Source organism: Salvelinus fontinalis, chromosome 15, assembly GCF_029448725.1.
Source record: "Salvelinus fontinalis isolate EN_2023a chromosome 15, ASM2944872v1, whole genome shotgun sequence".
NCBI classification, from domain to species: Eukaryota; Metazoa; Chordata; class Actinopteri; order Salmoniformes; family Salmonidae; genus Salvelinus; species Salvelinus fontinalis.
The window spans coordinates 25,561,929-25,581,890 of record NC_074679.1 but is presented as its reverse complement, the minus strand read 5'-3'; the positions used below and the strand labels follow the sequence as shown (position 1 = coordinate 25,581,890).

The 19,962-nt window shown below is 49.4% G+C and overlaps 1 protein-coding gene across 3 annotated transcripts in view; it reads right to left on the bottom strand.

Annotated features, from left to right (window-relative positions):
• Positions 1–19,962, bottom strand: part of LOC129811628 (ryanodine receptor 3-like) — a 153,750-nt gene that overhangs the window by 41,972 nt on the left and 91,816 nt on the right. For all 3 annotated transcript variants that reach the window (XM_055863081.1, XM_055863082.1, XM_055863083.1), the window contains exons 23-41: positions 19,879–19,962; positions 19,529–19,688; positions 19,038–19,185; positions 18,728–18,933; positions 18,280–18,454; positions 16,751–16,959; positions 14,804–15,006; positions 14,625–14,694; positions 14,357–14,517; positions 14,070–14,235; positions 13,202–13,288; positions 12,847–13,073; positions 11,889–12,705; positions 11,201–11,401; positions 10,151–10,253; positions 9,285–9,419; positions 3,543–3,816; positions 3,255–3,369; positions 2,340–2,472 (exon numbers count right to left, since the gene is read on the bottom strand). In XM_055863081.1, the coding sequence (XP_055719056.1) occupies positions 2,340–2,472; positions 3,255–3,369; positions 3,543–3,816; positions 9,285–9,419; positions 10,151–10,253; positions 11,201–11,401; positions 11,889–12,705; positions 12,847–13,073; positions 13,202–13,288; positions 14,070–14,235; positions 14,357–14,517; positions 14,625–14,694; positions 14,804–15,006; positions 16,751–16,959; positions 18,280–18,454; positions 18,728–18,933; positions 19,038–19,185; positions 19,529–19,688; positions 19,879–19,962 (3,674 nt within the window). The remainder of the gene's footprint in view (positions 1–2,339; positions 2,473–3,254; positions 3,370–3,542; positions 3,817–9,284; positions 9,420–10,150; positions 10,254–11,200; positions 11,402–11,888; positions 12,706–12,846; positions 13,074–13,201; positions 13,289–14,069; positions 14,236–14,356; positions 14,518–14,624; positions 14,695–14,803; positions 15,007–16,750; positions 16,960–18,279; positions 18,455–18,727; positions 18,934–19,037; positions 19,186–19,528; positions 19,689–19,878) is intronic.

The following is a 19,962-nucleotide window of genomic DNA, read 5'->3' as shown; positions in this document are numbered from 1 at the left end:
CCCCAGCCCCAGCTCTACCAGGAGCAGTGTACCCCAGCCCCAGCTCTACCAGGAGCAGTGTACCCCACCCCCAGCTCTACCAGGAGCAGTGTACCCCAGCCCCAGCTCTACCAGGAGCAGTGTACCCCACCCCCAGCTCTACCAGGAGCAGTGTACCCCAGCCCAGTTCTACCAGGAGCAGTGTACCCCCCGGCACAGCTCTACCAGGAGCAGTGTACCCCCCGGCCCAGCTCTACCAGGAGCAGTGTACCCCCCGGCCCAGCTCTACCAGGAGCAGTGTACCCCAGGCCCAGCTCTACCAGGAGCAGTGTACCCCAGGCCAAGCTCTACCAGGAGCAGTGTACCCCCAGGCCCAGCTCTACCAGGAGCAGTGTACCCCTAGGCCCAGTTCTACCAGGGGCAGTATACCCCCAGGCCCAGTTCTACCAGGGGCAGTATACCCCCAGGCCCAGTTCTACCAGGGGCAGTGTACCCCAGGCCCAGCTCTACCAGGAGCAGTGTACCCCAGGCCCAGCTCTACCAGGAGCAGTGTACCTCAGGCCCAGCTCTACCAGGAGCAGTGTACCTCCAGGCCCAGCTCTACCAGGAGCAGTGTACCCCAGGCCCAGCTCTACCAGGAGCAGTGTACCCCAGGCCCAGCTCTACCAGGAGCAGTGTACCCCAGGCCCAGCTCTACCAGGAGCAGTGTACCTCCAGGCCCAGCTTTACCAGGAGCAGTGTACCCCCAGGCCCAGCTCTACCAGGAGCAGTGTACCCCTAGGCCCAGTTCTACCAGGAGCACTGTTAACCCAGGCCCAGCTCTACCAGGAGCAGTGTACCCCAGGCCCAGCACTACCAGGAGCAGTGTACCCCCCGGCCCAGCTTTACCAGGAGCAGTGTACCCCCAGGCCCAGCTCTACCAGGAGCAGTGTACCCCTAGGCCCAGTTCTACCAGGAGCAGTGTACCGCCCAACCCAGCTCTACCAGGAGCAGTGTACCCCACCCCCAGCTCTACCAGGAGCAGTGTACCCCAGCCCCAGCTCTACCAGGAGCAGTGTACCCCAGCCCCAGCTCTACCAGGAGCAGTGTACCCCACCCCCAGCTCTACCAGGAGCAGTGTACCCCAGCCCCAATTCTACCAGGAGCAGTGTACCCCATCCCAGTTCTACCAGGAGCAGTGTACCCCCAGGCCCAGCTCTACCAGGAGCAGTGTACCCCAAGCCCAGCTCTACCAGGAGCAGTGTATCCCAGGTCCAGCTCTACCAGGAGCAGTGTACCCCAGGCCCAGCTCTGCCAGGAGCAGTGTACCCCCGGCCCAGTTATACCAGGAGCAGTGTACCCCTAGGCCCAGTTCTACCAGGGGCAGTGTACCCCCAGGCCCAGTTCTACCAGGAGCAGTGTACCCCCCGGCCCAGTTATACAAGGAGCAGTGTACCCCTAGGCCCAGTTCTACCAGGAATAGTGTACCCCCAGGCCCAGTTCTACCAGGAGCAGTGTACCCCTAGGCCCAGTTATACCAGGAGCAGTGTACCCCCCGGCCCAGTTATACCAGGAGCAGTGTACCCCTAGGCCCAGTTCTACCAGGAGCAGTGTACCCCCAGGCCCAGTTCTACCAGGAACAGTGTACCCCCAGGCCCAGTTCTACCAGGAGCAGTGTACCCCCAGGCCCAGTTCTACCAGGAGCAGTGTACCCCTAGGCCCAGTTATACCAGGAGCAGTGTACCCCCCGGCCCAGTTATACCAGGAGCAGTGTACCCCTAGGCCCAGTTCTACCAGGAGCAGTGTACCCCCAGGCCCAGTTCTACCAGGAGCAGTGTACCCCCAGGCCCAGTTCTACCAGGAGCAATGTACCCCAGGCCCAGCTCTACCAGGAGCAGTGTACCCCTAGGCCCAGCTCTACCAGGAGCAGTGTACCCCCCGGCCCAGCTCTACCAGGAGCAGTGTACTCCAGCCCCAGTTCTACCAGGAGCAGTGTACCCCCAGGCCCAGCTCTACCAGGAGCAGTGTACTCCAGCCCCAGTTCTACCAGGAGCAGTGTACCCCCAGGCCCAGTTCTACCAGGAGCAGTGTACCCCCAGGCCCAGTTCTACCAGGAGCAGTGTACCCCCAGGCCCAGCTCTACCAGGAGCAGTGTACTCCAGCCCCAGTTCTACCAGGAGCAGTGTACCCCCAGGCCCAGTTCTACCAGGAGCAGTGTACCCCAGGCCCAGTTCTACCAGGAGCAGTGTACTCCAGGCCCAGCTCTACCAGGAGCAGTGTACCCCCAGGCCCAGTTCTACCAGGAGCAGTGTACTCCAGGCCCAGCTCTACCAGGAGCAGTGTACCCCCAGGCCCAGCTCTACCAGGAGCAGTGTACCTACCAAGGCCTACGCTGCTGTTCTCCAGAAGGTAGCTGAGGTGGTCAAACATGGCCTTTTGGTTCTGACGACTGATCCTGCAGAAGTAACACAGGAAGCGACAGCAGCTGGCCACCATCTTGGGGAACGCTATCTCCTGAGAGGAAAACACAGAGACTAGGGTTAATGAGGCACAACCTGTCCAATTCTCACTATAAAACTGAGACTCAGCTGACATTCTGACAGCTATGCATATTATTAGTAGATAAAACTTGAAACTACTAGTAGTTAAACTGTTGAAACTAGAAGACCTAAAATATAAATACAAGCTTAACCCATGTGATCATCAAAAAGAGACAAACAGGCATGCAGACAGACAAGAGGGTACAGTTACAGTATGCCTTTATTCTGGGCTTGTGTTGGGTCTAATGACTATTTGGCTTCCTCAAGGCGTGCTGCTATAAATCCCCTTCACTAACGAATGTCTAAAAAGGCCTGCGATGCCATTCCATGCCGACCCCCCTCTGTCCTCCCTCCATCCCCAGGCCGGGCTCTATACCCCAGTGTCATGGTAGAGAGCCGTCAGCCTGGGAGAATAACCACCTGCTGTGGTCTATTTATTACTGCCCTCCCCTCCTTTCCCAAACACACACTCAGCCTCCCTTCTACATGCAGTACAGCCTCCCTTGCCTTGGTTTGTAGCACATACACATTGGAGCTCTGGAAAACCTGTTTTTCAAATACTGTATTACAACCAATATTTATTCTCAAGTTTGTTTATTAAAGTCATTCCCCGTAATTGGCCATAGTGTTGTTATTCTGCATCTGACGCCTACCCAGTAGCCACACAGTGCTAGTTGAATCTCTCATCAACAACTGTCATGGATGCTGTGATACACCAGAGTCTCCTCTATCATCCGTAGCAGTACTGAACTGTACCTGGGACTTGCCTCCTCCCAGCACGTTGACCATCACCTCCATCACCGTCTCATGCATGCCTAGAACACGCATCAGGTTGGGGTGCTGGTAGAATATCTTGTTGTTCATGATGTCACTGGATGGAAATAAAAAACACAGAATACTCAGAACAGGTCAAATAATACTTGGAACAGTGATTGAGATCATAATTGTATCTGAAATTAACTAAAGCATTGGTACTTTAAAGCTCCCTGGTTATCAGACTATATATGTTTGTGCAGTAGACTGTGTCACTGACATGTAACCTACCCCAGACCGTCGATCATGAGTTTCTCCTCCTCCTTTCCCATGCGTACGGACAGCAGTGATCTGATCTGACCCAGAGAGGCCAGCAGGTTGATGGTGTCCTGTATAGAGGCAGCACTGATAGTGTAGCTCTTCCTCATGGCCCGGAGCAGCTCTCCAATGCTGTCGTACTGTCTCCTCAGCAGGCTGAACATCACTCTGACCAGCTCGGGGTCCTGGACGTGGCACTCCTGAGCCCAGCTCACCATGGTCTGGGAGATCAACTCCTTCAGGTTGGCTAGAGAACAGGGAACAGACAGCAAAACCTAGTCATCTCCTACTCTTTACATGGTTAGGATATGTACTGCACCACCACATTTTTTGTAACTTTTGTCATATAGTGGTATAGTAAGAAGTCCTGACATAATAGTGGTAAAAACAATAGCAGTCTATGGTAGTACAGTAGATGGAACTAGTGTGTGGGAAGTGAGCCTTTTCAAAGAGGTTTGTAGGCAATGTTTCCTCTAAGTGCAGTAGCCCGAGACTGCCTTCCCGGGACTGCCTCCCCGGGACTGCCTTCCCGGGACTGCCTCCCCGGGACTGCCTCCCCGAGACTGCCTCCCCGAGACTGCCTCCCCGAGACTGCCTCCCCGGGACCTCCTCTCCGGGACCTCCTCCCAGAGACCTCCTCCCCGAGACCTCCTCCCCGGGATCTCCTCCCCGAGACCTCCTCCCCGAGACCTCCTCCCCGGGACCTCCTCCCCGAGACCTCCTCCCCGAGACTGCCTCCCCGAAATTGCCTCGCCGAGACCTCCTCCCCGGGACCTCCTCCCCGAGACTGCCTCCCCGAAACTGCCTCTCCGAGACCTCCTCCCCGGGTCCTCCTCCCCGAGACCTCCTCCCCGAGACCTCCTTCCCGGGACCTCCTCCCCGAGACCTCCACCCCGAGACCTCCTCCCCGGGACCCCCTCCCCGGGACCTCCTCCCCGGGACCTCCTCCCCGGGACCTCCTCCCCGAGACCTCCTCCCCGGGACCTCCTCCCCGAGACCTCCTCCCCGGACCTCCTCCCCGAGACCTCCTCCCCGAAACTGCCTCGCCGAGACCTCCTCCCAGAGACCTCCTCCCCGAGACCTTCTCCCCGAGACCTCCTCCCCGAGACCTCCTCCCCGGGACCTCCTCCCCGAGACCTCCTCCCCGAGACCTCCTCCCCGGGACTGCCGCACAGAAATATGCAATAAATTGGCATGGCAATTCAAGCAAAGCCAATATGCGGTGATAATGTATTAGCCTACATGGACACTGTTAAAACTGTAACTTAAAGCGGGTACAGCCTCAGAGTTCACAGTAAACGTGCGCTGGAAGTTGCACAGAAGATCTGAAATTTCCTCAGTGCTGAATGCATTTTTAGGGTACATTGCTTGTAGGTATACATATTGATGGCAAAGTGCCTGGGTGTCATTATGTTCACAGAACAGAACAGAGAATGACCCTCTCTAGACGTCTTTGAAAAGTGAGTGAGAGACAGAGCAGGGTTCTTCAGACCCTTCAGTAACAGCCCTGGTCACAAAGCCCCATCACTGCTGTTAAAGAGACTTGACTAGCTGATCCTACTTGTCACCATGCAAGAGTGATGAAAGGGAAGTCACTGAAAGACTCAATTCAGAACATGATGAGACCTGGAATTAGAAGCAGCTGTCTCTCTCACTTTCTTCTTGCCTTCACAAGGCTCCAGTCTGCTAAAGGCAGAACTCTGTCTGTGTATCACACAGAGCAACACGTCTCTTCTCAACAGAAGAGGTAATGAATAATGTGAGCAATGTTAATGTCATTGTTTTCCGTGATTTGTCAAGAAAACACTTTTGCAAGTTCATTCATGAAAAGGCAATAGTACATTCTCGGCGGAGCGGAATCGAAGCTCTATTATGTAAAAATGTGACACACTGGGAGAGTAAGAGGTATTAATAGTACTGTATCATATCATGCTGCCTCTCCCGGTCAACTGAGTCATTGTTTAGACAGCTCATATGAAGGGAACCCTTAAGGCTTCATTAAAATCTGATCAATAGGCCTGTGGCGGTGGATGGCAGTTTGTAGCGGTGGTGTGTGATATGTGTGTGTATGTGTGTGTGTCTTCCAAGCTTAGGTAGCCTCGCCAGAGGGAGAACAGTAACCAATTCAGAGCAGTGGGGAAGGGACAATTTGCATGCAATCAATAATAGTTGTTTTAAAGCAGAGCAATCAGGAGGCTGTGTTTTTAGGTCTCTGTTTCTGCTGGTTGGTTGATTGGCTTGGCTTGTACTCAACAGAGTAAAACTCTCAACACTGGGCTGTCAATCATCACTACAGCTCACACCACAGCTCTCAACATAGCTCACACCACAGCTCTCACCACAGCTTTATGTGCCCCCATTGACCAGGAACACACCAATTAGAGGGGCTTGCATTGCTGAGGTGCTACAGTACCTGAGGGAGAGAAACAGGTGTAATTGGACCCCTCAGCGATGAGGACAGGGGGGCTGCACAGGAGAGATAGGGGGGGGGGTAGAGTATCTGGTAGGAGATGATTAGTGAGACTTCTCCCAAACACCTCTGGGTATTTTGGAAGTTCTATCAGGATGAAAGAGAGAGTGTGGTCTATACACTGAAGTAGCATCCAATCACTGCAGTGCACCCGTTCCTCACTCTTCAGCTTCTTGTCCACTCTGTTCTCCACACTCCTATTCAGAGGTCATAGCAGTAGGAACCCTGAACCCAGTCTGAACTCAGTCTGAACCCATTAGGAACCCTGAACCCAGTCTGAACCCAGTAGGAACCCTGAACCCAGTCTGAACTCAGTCTGAACCCATTAGGAACCCTGAACCTAGTCTGAACAAAGTAGGAACACTGAACCCAGTCTGAACCCAGTAGGAACCCTGAACCCAGTCTGAACTCAGTCTGAACTCAGTCTGAACCCATTAGGAACCCTGAACCCAGTCTGAACCCAGTAGGAACCCTGAACCTAGTCTGAACAAAGTAGGAACACTGAACTCAGTCTGAACCCATTAGGAACCCTGAACCCAGTCTGAACCCAGTAGGAACCCTGAACCTAGTCTGAACAAAGTAGGAACACTGAACCCAGTCTGAACCCAGTAGGAACCCTGAACCCAGCACAGTTAGAATAAATCATGTCAAGAAAATATCCAAACAAGTCTTCAAGTGGAAACACACAACCTCTATATTCATGTCCTCTCTCTTGTGAGATCAATAGTGGAGAGTCTCATATGGTCCACATCGGGGTCAGTCTAACAGTCTGGGGACAGATTGCCTTTCACTGTCTGCATTCACTGTTACATGTTCCAGCCCAAATTTACCTGCCGCAAATTGAGCACTTGTCCTTGCCAGCAGCACTTTTATTATAGACAGTGAGGTGTACCCATATTGGTTTGGGGTCAGGAAAAGTGCAAACATGTTTTCCTTTGAATGAAATGTACTGATCTCAACTACAAGTGTAGCCCATCCTGGATACATACCACAGGAGAACGGAGCGAATGGAATGGTATCAACCACTTGTTCGAAGTATTTGATACCTTTCCACTTATTCCACTCCAGCCATTACCACGAGCCCATCCTCCCTAATTAACGTGCCACCAACCTCCTGTGCTGGATACAGAGAGGCTTCTAAACTCAAGATAGGGCTTTCATTTTATAGATTGCTTTATTGTCTTACAGGGCAGTAAAATTATAATTAAACGACATAAAAGGTTTCAATAGAACTGTCCCGATAATATGAAGGATTCTGCTATAGTGAAACAGTGTTGTGACAGTGGTCTGTCCTGAAGGACAGGGAGGGAAGGATTCTGCTATAGTGAAACAGTGTTGTGACAGTGGTCTGTCCTGAAGGACAGGGAGGGAAGGATTCTGCTATAGTGAAACAGTGTTGTGACAGTGGTCTGTCCTGAAGGACAGGGAGGGAAGGATTCTGCTATAGTGAAACAGTGTTGTGACAGTGGTCTGTCCTGAAGGACAGGGAGGGAAGGATTCTGCTATAGTGAAACAGTGTTGTGACAGTGGTCTGTCCTGAAGGACAGGGAGGGAAGGATTCTGCTATAGTGAAACAGTGTTGTGACAGTGGTCTGTCCTGAAGGACAGGGAGGGAAGGATTCTGCTATAGTGAAACAGTGTTGTGACAGTGGTCTGTCCTGAAGGACAGGGAGGGAAGGATTCTGCTATAGTGAAACAGTGTTGTGACAGTGGTCTGTCCTGAAGGACAGGGAGGGAAGGATTCTGCTATAGTGAAACAGTGTTGTGACAGTGGTCTGTCCTGAAGGACAGGGAGGGAAGGATTCTGCTATAGTGAAACAGTGTTGTGACAGTGGTCTGTCCTGAAGGACAGGGAGGGAAGGATTCTGCTATAGTGAAACAGTGTTGTGACAGTGGTCTGTCCTGAAGGACAGGGAGGGAAGGATTCTGCTATAGTGAAACAGTGTTGTGACAGTGGTCTGTCCTGAAGGACAGGGAGGGAAGGATTCTGCTATAGTGAAACAGTGTTGTGACAGTGGTCTGTCCTGAAGGACAGGGAGGGAAGGATTCTGCTATAGTGAAACAGTGTTGTGACAGTGGTCTGTCCTGAAGGACAGGGAGGGAAGGATTCTGCTATAGTGAAACAGTGTTGTGACAGTGGTCTGTCCTGAAGGACAGGGAGGGAAGGATTCTGCTATAGTGAAACAGTGTTGTGACAGTGGTCTGTCCTGAAGGACAGGGAGGGAAGGATTCTGCTATAGTGAAACAGTGTTGTGACAGTGGTCTGTCCTGAAGGACAGGGAGGGAAGGATTCTGCTATAGTGAAACAGTGTTGTGACAGTGGTCTGTCCTGAAGGACAGGGAGGGAAGGATTCTGCTATAGTGAAACAGTGTTGTGACAGTGGTCTGTCCTGAAGGACAGGGAGGGAAGGATTCTGCTATAGTGAAACAGTGTTGTGACAGTGGTCTGTCCTGAAGGACAGGGAGGGAGGGAAGTGATTAACGGCAATCAGTGAATTAATTAGTAGCCTCTGATATTGCATTGTACTTGAAGAATGTCAGACAATTTACATACTGGTACAGAGCTCTGCATTTGTGTATATCTGTGTGTGCCTGTGTGTGTGTGTGTGTGTGTGTGTGTGTGTGTGTGTGTGTGTGTGTGTGTGTGTGTGTGTGTGTGTGTGTGTGTGTGTGTGTGTGTGTGTGTGTGTGTGTGTGTGTGTGTGTGTGTGTGTGTGTGTGTGTGTGTGTGTGTGTGCGCACGTGTGTATGTGTGTGTGTATGTTTGTGTGTGTGCGCACGTGTGTTTGTGTGTGAGTAAGATCAGGATGAAGAAACCTGAGTTATCTCAGTGCAGTGTTTTTCTCCTCTCTCCCTGCAGAAGAGCAGGAGGACTGAGTGAAGATGCCCCTCACTGCCAGGCAGAGCAGCCAATCCTCTACCGGCTCTGCATTACCATAATAACATTGAAAAAGACATTGCAATGGAAATGGCTGCAACTGGGTGTCTGTGCTACATGCCAAACAAATGGAACAGGGCTTGTATGCCAGCATCACTATTCAGCTGCTACCCTGGTCCTTTCATTTTCCCCATCCACCTATGTTAGCCAGAGAGAGTAAACAGTGGCTTGTTCAGGAGAAAAATAGGATAACCTCCAACAAAGAGTCTATTGTGTTATTACTGAGAGACTGTAATGAGGTGGATTTCACAGTCACCAGTTCATGTTATTGCTGGCTCTGACATAGTTGTAGAAGTAATAGTCTTACAGGGGGCTTGTTGTTCCTGCTCTGTGGGCTCCTCTTCAGTCTTCAGAGGTTGACCTTTGATCTTGTAGACCAGGGCCAGCAGACGACCTTTAATAGACGTGTCCTGATCCTCATCCTCCTCCTCCATAGGGATTCCTACACAAACACACGGCATAATAAAACCAATATCCCACTCCTGGACAAATGTTGCTTCCTAGCGGTCAATCTAGCAGCATATTTCAGGTGTATTACAGGTTTTCTTTTGCTAGCGTTATTTTTTTCCTGTGTCTTTCCTTTTTATTTCCCTGCAGTCTCCCTTCTAAGGTGCTGCTTTATGTCAGAGTAGTGCAGCATGACTGTAGAATACATTACATTGGTATAGTACCCCCCCAGGACCAAGTCTTTAATTATTTAGCAAAACATTCAGACGTCATAGCAATCTGGAGAGGCAGTGAACTATAAGATATCTGCAGAGATAGAGAAGCCTTCCATTCTGCCGAGAAACACACCGGAAGCTCTATTACAATATCCCCCTGTAATTCCAACCAACCTGGGGAGCTCAGACAATAAACATACATCTACAAGGATACAGGATGAGAACAAGCTATATTACACAGTTGGTCAAGTAAAAATGCTATTATGTTGACTCCTGTTGTGTATGTTTTATCCAGTTCCTATTTGGACAAGCATTGTGTCCCCTTTGCTGTAAGTAATTACATCCCCAATGCTGGCTTTTTTGTTTTCAATGAATTCCACAGCTCATCTCTACGGTATCATTTTCCGCCACAGGCCATTTGAGGCTGACATTCATTTTTAATCCTAGTCAGATGGCAGGTCATAATCTCCAGGTCCAGACTGGTCATATAAAACCTGATGGTGTTCTTTACCACAGTGCAGCCGCAGCTCGTTGTGGAAGGCATAGAGCTCCTCCTGAATGTCCTCTGGACACGGGCAGTCCTCCCCCATACTGAAGTTCAACAGCATGTTAATCTGAAACACACATAGACTGTCATTTTGACCACATAACTGTACTACACAATGGCCCTACACACTTTATACATAAATAGTTCAGAGAAAATAGCAAAGCTTGTGTGCAGTAGGAGAAGTTGAAGGAGCCAGGTAAAAAGTCATTATAGTTTGTGAAAAGTGCTGAAGTGAGCAGGGAGCTTTGACCCTGAATTACTGTGGATGAGATGAGGGAATGAGGTGTTCTTCCCTCCTGTCTGGCAGGGTCGGGGGGGGGCGGGTCGTAAAGAGCCCTGGTAAACCTGAAGTGACAATGACACAGCAGACAGGGATGGATTCCCACAGCCTTGAGGCTGGGCAGCGAAGGGACATGCACAAATGAAAGATCTTTGGGGAGCTGTTAGACTGTTATAGAGCCGGTCACTAAGCCTCTCTCAGTAACTCCGGGCCAGCTGTGCTCTCCACAAATGAAAGAACCCAATGACACAAAACCAAAGGGAATTTAAGGAAAAGGAGGAAATCAATTACCCATGAATGTGGAAAAATGACTGAACACTCCCACAACTCCCCCCAAATACTCTCTTTTTAGTTTAGAGTGGAGAGGCGGCCAGAGGGTCACTTTGAAGTTTATGAGAACACTGTGCCCTTGTTGCAGTGTGTATGTGTGCGCACACTCGCTTAGGAGCAGCAGCCTGTCCTGTGTTAATGTGCAAACACTTCTATCTAATACTAGTGTAACAAGGTTAACACACACAGATGTCTGCAGTCATCCCAGTCCTCATGAAGTGGGCAGCATTTCAAAAAGCCTAACTCAATTACAGAGTTACGGCCACGTCCGAAAGTCTGTGAATAAAACTGCTTGCCTGTGACTTTCTCATACTATGACTCTACAGGAGAGAGATGATAAACTCACCATTACCTACATCTTTAACTAGGAGGCCATCTTAGGTTATTTCTATTTCACTGTGTACCTGTTCTTGGGGAGGGGAGCGGAACTCCTTGGTCTTCTTGGCGGTGACGGCAGCAGACATGTTGAGGGCCAGCATCAGCTCGTTGTACCTGAACTTCTGGTTGTACTGCAGCTTGGAGACAAAGCTGTCTGAGAAAGACACGATGGCCTCGATGCGATGCTTCAGCTCACAGTCACAGAAGTAGTGAAGCAGCTCACACATCTACGAGAGAGAAAAACACATAGAGACAATCTGTCAGCCTCCACATTCAACATCAGCTGGGATTTGGACACACAGAAATTCATTTTTATGTTGTATTTTTATTTAACCTTTATTTACCTACGCAAGTCAGTTAAGAACAAATTCTCATTTACAATGACAGCCTACCCCGGCCAAACCCTAACCCGGACGACACTGGGCCAATTGTGCGCTGCCCTATGGAACTCTCAATCACGGCCGGTTGTGATAAAGCCTGAAATCGAACCAGGGTCTGTATTGACGCCTCTAGCACTGAGATGCAGTGCCTTAGACCGCTGCATCTAATGACCCATACTGTACCTGAGTGGACTCATGAGAAGAGAAATCACTGATACAGAGACATTACATGGTTAAGTGACTTTGGAAGGGACTATAAATGTCAGTGCATTTTGCAGAGCATGTGATTGAAAGACTAGCTGAAGCAGTGTCTCTGTCTCAGTAACCATGTTACCTGTCGTTTGACTGGCTCAGGCAGCCTCTTCTCCAGCAGACCTTTGATTGGCTGCTTGGCCTCTTTGGCAGCCTCCTCCTCCCCGGCCTCCACCGCCTTCTCCTCGGCACCTGTAAGTCCCTCCTTCTCCGTGGCCTCCGTCACCGCGGCGGCCGCCTCCTCGTGATGCACCGCGAACACGTTGGGGTCGATGAGCAGCAGGATCTTATGAACGTCCTGACTGCCCAGCACGCCCATGGTGAGCAGCGTGCCAATCAGCCTCAGGATAGGCACAAACTGGTACTCCACGCTGCCCCCTACAGGGTCTCTGATGTGATGCCCACCGCCCTGCACGGCCTCGGTCAGCATGGTGATGGCCTTCTCCTTCAGGGCATCCAGTGGGATCTGGGGGCTGTACAGCTGCTGCTCCCTCTTGGTACTGATGAAACAGGGAGGGTAGAAGTTGAGCCGGGGCTTCAGGGAGGTGCTGAGGCCCACCCCGGGAGGAGAGTGGTGCTTGGTGGCGTCGGAGAACAGGCGGATGCTGCGCGTCTCGGCGGTGACGGGGATAATGAACTCGTTGTTCATCATGAGGCGGGCCTCCTTGGCCGTCTCCAGATGAACACTGATCAGGACGTTGTAGAAGCCCTCACGCAGCATGCCTGACAGATACTGGTTGTCGATGGTGTAGAGCAGCTGGGATTGGTCTAGGTGGCTGCAGAGGGCGTGTGCTACACGGGTATTGCCCAGTGCACACAGGGCACAGTAGAGCTTCAGGGTGTGGTAGTGGAACGTCCTCAGGTCCTCCTGCTCAGACAGCTCCATGATGTCAACACACCTGGGGGGAGGTCAATGGGGTTCAGTACAATGGTCAAACACAGAATGTCAGTATACAGGAGCGCTTATGTCCTCAACCAGGGTGTGTGTGCTGCCTCTGTGTATGTGTGTACAGTATGTATAAGCACATGTAAATGTCTACCTGTTCTCCTCAGGTATGTGCACAGCCAGCATCTGGAGGGGCTCCAGACACTGCACCCCCCAGCCGTGTCTCTCACTGACCCTGGCTGTCTCCACCTTTAGGAAGGTGTTGGGCATGCGGCTCCACAGCACTGAGTTGATGGTCTGGACGTCCAGCCTCGGAGGGCACTGAGGCACTGGGTTCTTATGCTCACTCTTAAAGATGGCCGCCGACAGAGGCATGGTGTTCTGTAGAGGTCAGAGGTCACACAGAGCAACGTTGTGGTCCGCACAGTCGATTGTATACCAGTAGAACAGGGGAAAGATTGAACACACTTTAGGTCAGGAAAGTAGCGATTGGAATCGAGTTACTCTACCTTTATCTTGGCCAGCTCAAACTGGAAGAGATTGGGGCTGGTCGGTCGCACAAACACAGCAGGAAACAGCTTTGTGTTGGGTTCCACCTGGAGAAGAAACAGCACAACATTAATGTAAGACGTTTGCAGACAGAAAAGGCGCAGTAATAGAGGGTGACTTAGAGAGCAGCTTGGAAGTGAAAGCAGTGAAAGTGCATGATGTTCCGTAGCTATCTGACTCGGTGTGTTTGTGTGTGTGTGTGTGTGTGTGTGTGTGTGTGTGTGTGTGTGTGTGTGTGTGTGTGTGTGTGTGTGTGTGTGTGTGTGTGTTTCTGTGTGTGTGTGTGTGTGTGTGTGTGTGTGTGTGTGTGTGTGTGTGTGTGTGTGTGTGTGTGTGTGTGTGTGTGTGTGTGTGTGTGTGTGTGTGTGTGTGTGTGTGTCTATGTGCGTTGGTGTCAGGTCAGGCGTTGCTGAAAGAGACTAGGGAAGAGGCTGGCAGGATGACTCAGAACAGTTTAAAAGCTCACCGTCTTTCTGCGACTGGAGAAATGAAGAAGATCATGCCCTACAAAGGGGAGATTTTTTTCTCTGTTTTGAGAGTACATACAGAGACAGCCAGACGCTGGGTTAAGAGCTGGCAGGCAGGACAGACAGCCCCTACCCTACTTCTGAGCCCGAGGCAGGAGGACTGAGTGACTATTACAATGAGTAATGAAGAGATCAGGACAGAATGATATGTTTCTAGAGATGATGCAGGTCTGATAAGAGGCAGACTGCATGATGGGACAGATACTGTTGGGCTGATAGCAGCAGAAAGGAGTCTGAAGCGATAAAGTGTGATAGGAGAGAGACTGTACAGAGACACTCTGTGTAGTTGGCAATGCAGTACCTGGTAGGAGGTGGCCAGCTCCTTGCCGTTGACAGTGAAGGTCACCAGACCAGTGGCTAGGTCAATGAGGCAGCCTATCTCCAGGTCCACATTACTGCGACTGGACGAGTGGCCTGAGCTGGTGGCATCCCCTCCCCACACCATGTAGCAGTTACTCCTCCTCACACTGGGGAATGGTGAGGGAGGAAGAGGGGAAGAAAAGAAGAGAGAGATGGGTATTTGATTAGCACTGATCATTACTGTTGATACCGACATGAGGATGAGGGTTTCCTTAACAACATGCTTACCTCTCGTGGACCCGCCCACGCTCGTCTCCAAGGGTAACTGTCACCGTCCGGTTCTTACTGAGGTTGAAGTGGTTGCTATAGTAATGGTAGTCAGGGGTGACCCAGCCCACCCACACGCAGGATGGATCCTGACCAGCGAATACCCTGACAGAGTAGTAGTACTGCAAGACAACATGGTGGCAGGTTAGCTTGATCTACAACACCTGAAGTCTATAATGGTGACATTATACCAAGCACCATCAGTAGCTGTTTATGATCTACTTCATACCGTGGTGATGTTGCTGTAATCTGTTCCTCTTATTCCGTCATGACTGTGCCTCATGGACTTCAGTGGATGTCTACAAAGAAAACATGAGCGTTGAAGAAACATTTAAAATGTGAGAAGATAAAGTACTTTTAGAGGTTGTGTTTGTGTTGCACAACAGTGAATGTGTTCAGAGGTCTGACCTGTGTTTGAGTTTGAGGGACTCGTGCTCTTCGTGCACTCCGTTCATGTCCATGACTGGGCTGGTCTTGAAGAAGGGGTGGAACTCCACAGGCATGCTCAGACGACAGTATACCATGTCACCATTACTGTTCTGGGTCCCAAAAGTCCTGTGACTCACCTTCAGACAGGGAGGGCTGTCGATGGTGCCATCTATTCTGGTCACCTGGCATAGATAAAAAAAGATTGCCAGTTAATTTACTCATTCTAAACAATATAGTGAAATAGCCTATTATCTTCACCTTCTGTGGACCTCTACATGTACGTACAGTTGAAGTTGGAAGTTTACATACACTTAGGTTGGAGTCAATAAAACTCATTTTTCAACCACTCCACAAATTTCTTGTTGACAAACTATAGTTTGAGCATGACACAAGTAATTTTTCTAACAATTGTTTACTGACAGATTATTTCACTTATAATTCACAGTATCACAATTCCAGTGGGTCAGAAATTTACATACATTAAGTTGACTGTGCCTTTAAACAGCTTGGAAAATTCCAGAAAATTATGTCATGGCTTTAGAAGCTTCTGATAAGCTAATTGACATAATTTGAGTCAATTGAAGGTGTGGATGTATTTCAAGGCCTACCTTCAAACTCAGTGCCTCTTTGCTTGACATCATGGGAAAATCAAAAGAAATCAGCCAAGATCTCAGAAAAAAATTGTAGACCACAAGTCTGGTTCATCCTTGGGAGCAATTTCCAAACACCTGAAGGTACCACGTTCATCTGTACAAACAATAGTACGCAAGTATAAACACCATGGGACCACGCAGCCATCATACCGCTCAGGAAGGAGACGCGTTCTGTCTCCTAGAGATGAACGTGCTTTGGTGCGAAAAGTGCAAATCAGTCCCAGAACAACAGCAAAGGACCATGTGAAGATGCTGGAGGAAACAGGTACAAAAGTATCTATATCCAAGTAAAACGAGTCCTGTATCGACATAACCTGAAAGGCCGCTCAGCAAGGAAGAAGCCACTGCTTCAAAACCGCCATAAAAAAGCCAGACTACGGTTTGCAACTACACATGGGGACAAAGATCGTACTTTTTGGAGAAATGTCCTCTGGTCTGATGAAACAAAAATAGAACTGTTTGGCCATAATGAACTTTAAGTTCCTGACTGATGTCTTGAGATGTTGCTTCAATATATCCACATAATTTTCCTTCCACATGATGCCATCTATTTTGTGAAGTGCACCAGTCCCTCCTGCAGGAAAGCACCCCCACAACATGATGCTGCCACCCCCGTGCTTCACAGTTGGGATGGTGTTCTTTGGCTTGCAAGCCTCCCCCTTTTTCCTCCAAATGGGTCTTCCAAATGGACAATGACCCCAAGCATACTTCCAAAGTTGTGGCAAAATAGCTTAAGGACAACAAAGTCAAGGTATTGGAGTGGCCATCACAAAGCCCTGTCCTCAATCCTATAGAAAATTTGTGGGCAGAACTGAAAAAACGTGTGCGAGCAAGGAGGCCTACATACCTGACTCAGTTACACCAGCTCTGTCAGGAGGAATGGGCCCAAATTCATCCAACTTATTGTGGGAAGCTTGTGGAAGGCTACCCAACACATTTGACCCAGTTAAACAATTTAAAGGCAATGCTACCAAATACTAATTGAGTGTATGTAAACTTCCGACCCACTGGAAATGTGATGAAAGAAATAAAAGCTGAAATTAATCATTCTCTCTACTATTATTCTGACATTTCACATTCTTAAAATACAGTGGTGATCCTAACTGGGATAAGACAGGGAATGTTTACTCGGATTAAATGTCAAGATTTGTGAACAACTGAGTTTAAATGTATTTAGCTAAGGTGTATGTAAACTTCCGACTTCAACTGTATATTACAATATTGATTTTGTGATTGATTTTGATTTTCTAAAAGATATTATTGTCTGTCTTACCATTATGTGGTTGTTGTTCTTTGGCACATTGAAAAAGGTGGGGAGGCGTTTGCTGAACCACATGGTGACCTCACGGTTCATGTTGACAGCAAAGGGTTCAAAGCCCTCCTGGAGACCACACATGGTGTAGTACTTAAAGGTACTGGCATCCTTCCCCAGGTTCATACGACCCACCTGGGACAGGCCCAGACTACATACTGGGATAAAACCTGAGAGACAGAGACAGAGAGAGATGAGGGAGAGATAGAGAGAGAGAAGGGGGAGAGGGAGAGAGGGGTGGAGGGGGGTGAGAGAGAGAGAGAGAGAGAGAGAGAGAGAGAGAGAGAGAGAGAGAGAGAGAGAGAGAGAGAGAGAGAGAGAGGAGAGAGAGGAGAGAGAGAGAGAGAGAGAGAGAGGAGAGAGAGAGAGGGAGAGAGAGAGAGAGAGAGAGAGAGAGAGAGAGAGAGAGAGAGAGAGAGAGAGAGAGAGAGAGAGAGAGAGAGGAGAGAGAGAGAGGAGAGAGAGAGAGAGAGAGAGAGAGAGAGAGAGAGAGAGAGAGAGAGAGAGAGAGAGAGAGAGAGAGAGAGAGAGAGAGAGAGCACCTGTCACACACACAGCGGGGGGAGGGTCAAATCTATCCAAGCCAATTTAGAAGTGTCACATTATATAAAGGTAATTCCATAATGGGGAGGCAATGATTTTGCACTCATTTTCTCAGCATGGTGGTTTTAGGTTAACTTGTCAGCATGTCTGTCAGTGATCTGGCGGCACAGAGACATAAGAGAGGGAGCAGAGCTTAGAGAGGTCCCTGACACACACTCTTCATCCTCTGTCTCACACACACACTGCTGGCTGTTTTACATACTCACCATCTTCAGTCTCACACACTGCTGGCTGTTTTACATACAGTACTCACCATCTTCAGTCTCACACACTGCTGGCTGTTTTACATACAGTACTCACCATCTTCAGTCTCACACACTGCTGGCTGTTTTACATACAGTACTCACCATCTTCAGTCTCACACACTGCTGGCTGTTTTACATACAGTACTCACCATCTTCAGTCTCACACACTGCTGGCTGTTTTACATACAGTACTCACCATCTTCAGTCTCACACACTGCTGGCTGTTTTACATACAGTACTCACCATCTTCAGTCTCACACACTGCTGGCTGTTTTACATACAGTATTCACCATCTTCAGTCTCACACACTGCTGGCTGTTTTACATACAGTATTCACCATCTTCAGTCTCACACACTGCTGGCTGTTTTACATACAGTATTCACCATCTTCAGTCTCACACACTGCTGGCTGTTTTACATACAGTATTCACCATCTTCAGTCTCACACACTGCTGGCTGTTTTACATACAGTATTCACCATCTTCAGTCTCACACACTGCTGGCTGTTTTACATACAGTATTCACCATCTTCAGTCTCACACACTGCTGGCTGTTTTACATACAGTATTCACCATCTTCAGTCTCACACACTGCTGGCTGTTTTACATACAGTACTCACCATCTTCAGTCTCACACACTTACCGTCCTCCGTCTCGAAGTCGGCGAAGCAGAGCTCGGAGCCCTTGTTGGTGATGAGGATCTCTCCATTGAGGGTGAAAATCATAGACTTGTCTTCCATGTTGATCATGCAGCCCACCACATCCCCCGCCTGCCAACAACGCCCAAAGAAACGGCTGCCCATGTTCAGACGGTGGCCCTGAAGATAAAAACACACACACACACACACACACACACACACACACACACACACACACACACACACACACACACACACACACACACACACACACACACACACACACACAGTCAGCCTAACCTTTGCAATCTTACTCAATCTTAAATTATAGGACTAACAAAAAAATCTATTCTCCAGTGTATCCTATCATCAGCTAACATTAACACAAAGTTACACGGTCACTCTATGAGTACATGATGTTCAATGATGTAGGAAGAAGGAGGGAGGGTTCACCTTGTATCCATCGAAGACGAAGGCTAGCTCATCAGTACCCAGCTCTACATCAGGCTTACATCCAGGTCTGGCCCAGCCCACACGCATGTCACCTCCCGTCACCGCCTCAAACTCAAAGTACCACTTCCCTGTCAGCACCGCATACGTTCTCTCCACGCGGAAGAAGCGTATTTTGTCGATGCTCAGTCTCTCCACCACGTGGCCTGCTGGGTGGGAGGACAGCCACAGTATCAACACAGGAAGTCTTCTACTGTTTTATACATCCTAACCATGGATGTCAGCATGGGTTTGTGTGGTAATGATAACTTACCACAATCCTGGTCGGGAGGTTCGATGTTGTATCCGTATCCAATCAGAGTGCGGATGGCCTCACGGAGGCTATCCCTGTTGGACTTTTTAGTGCGCTCGTCTAAAAAAGAATATGGCACCAGGCGAGGGTTCCTCTTACTCTTCACATCCTGCATTGAGAAAAGACAGGCACAGTTAGAATCACACACACACACACACACACACACCACTCCAGGGACATGCTCTAGGCCATTCCCTAAGGATCATTGAGTGTTGATGTTATTACTATGACTCTATACTCTGTGAATCCTTTCAGCATCATTCCTCACTCTGCAGGAGGTGGTGGAGGTGGTGGAGGTTGTGTCCCATTTAGCATTTTTTTGTGGCTTGCATAGAGATAGGGTCATTGTTTTGTCTGTGTTATAAAACCTTTGTGTGGTACTGTATGAGCTGGGATAGTATGAACCTGCAGTCCTTTCACAAAGACTTAACACAGATGACTGTGTGCTTTACCTGCTGAATGCCGTAGGTCCAACCCTGTTTGATCCTGTCCTTGGCCCACACATTGTGGGCGTTCTCCGCCAGTTTCTCCACCAGGAGCTCCTGACCCGGGGTCACTTTCACGTCAGACAGCTCCAGCGGTGTGGGCTTGTAACCATTCGACATCATGTAGCTTCAATCAAAACAGGACATTATCAAGATTAACCCCTGGACAAAACACACATATGTCTAGATGTTTCACATTTCTACTATTCTATACAGAACACGTCTACATATCTAGAAGTTGGTATATAATGTATTGGGTTATTGATGTTGTCCATTCTCTGTCCATTCCATCCTCTGTTACTCTACAGTACACTTACTTTTTTGGGAGTTTGATCTTCTTCAGGTCCTCTTCAGCGTTGGCGTTGACCTGGACAACATGGCAGCCTAATGCCAGCAGGGTC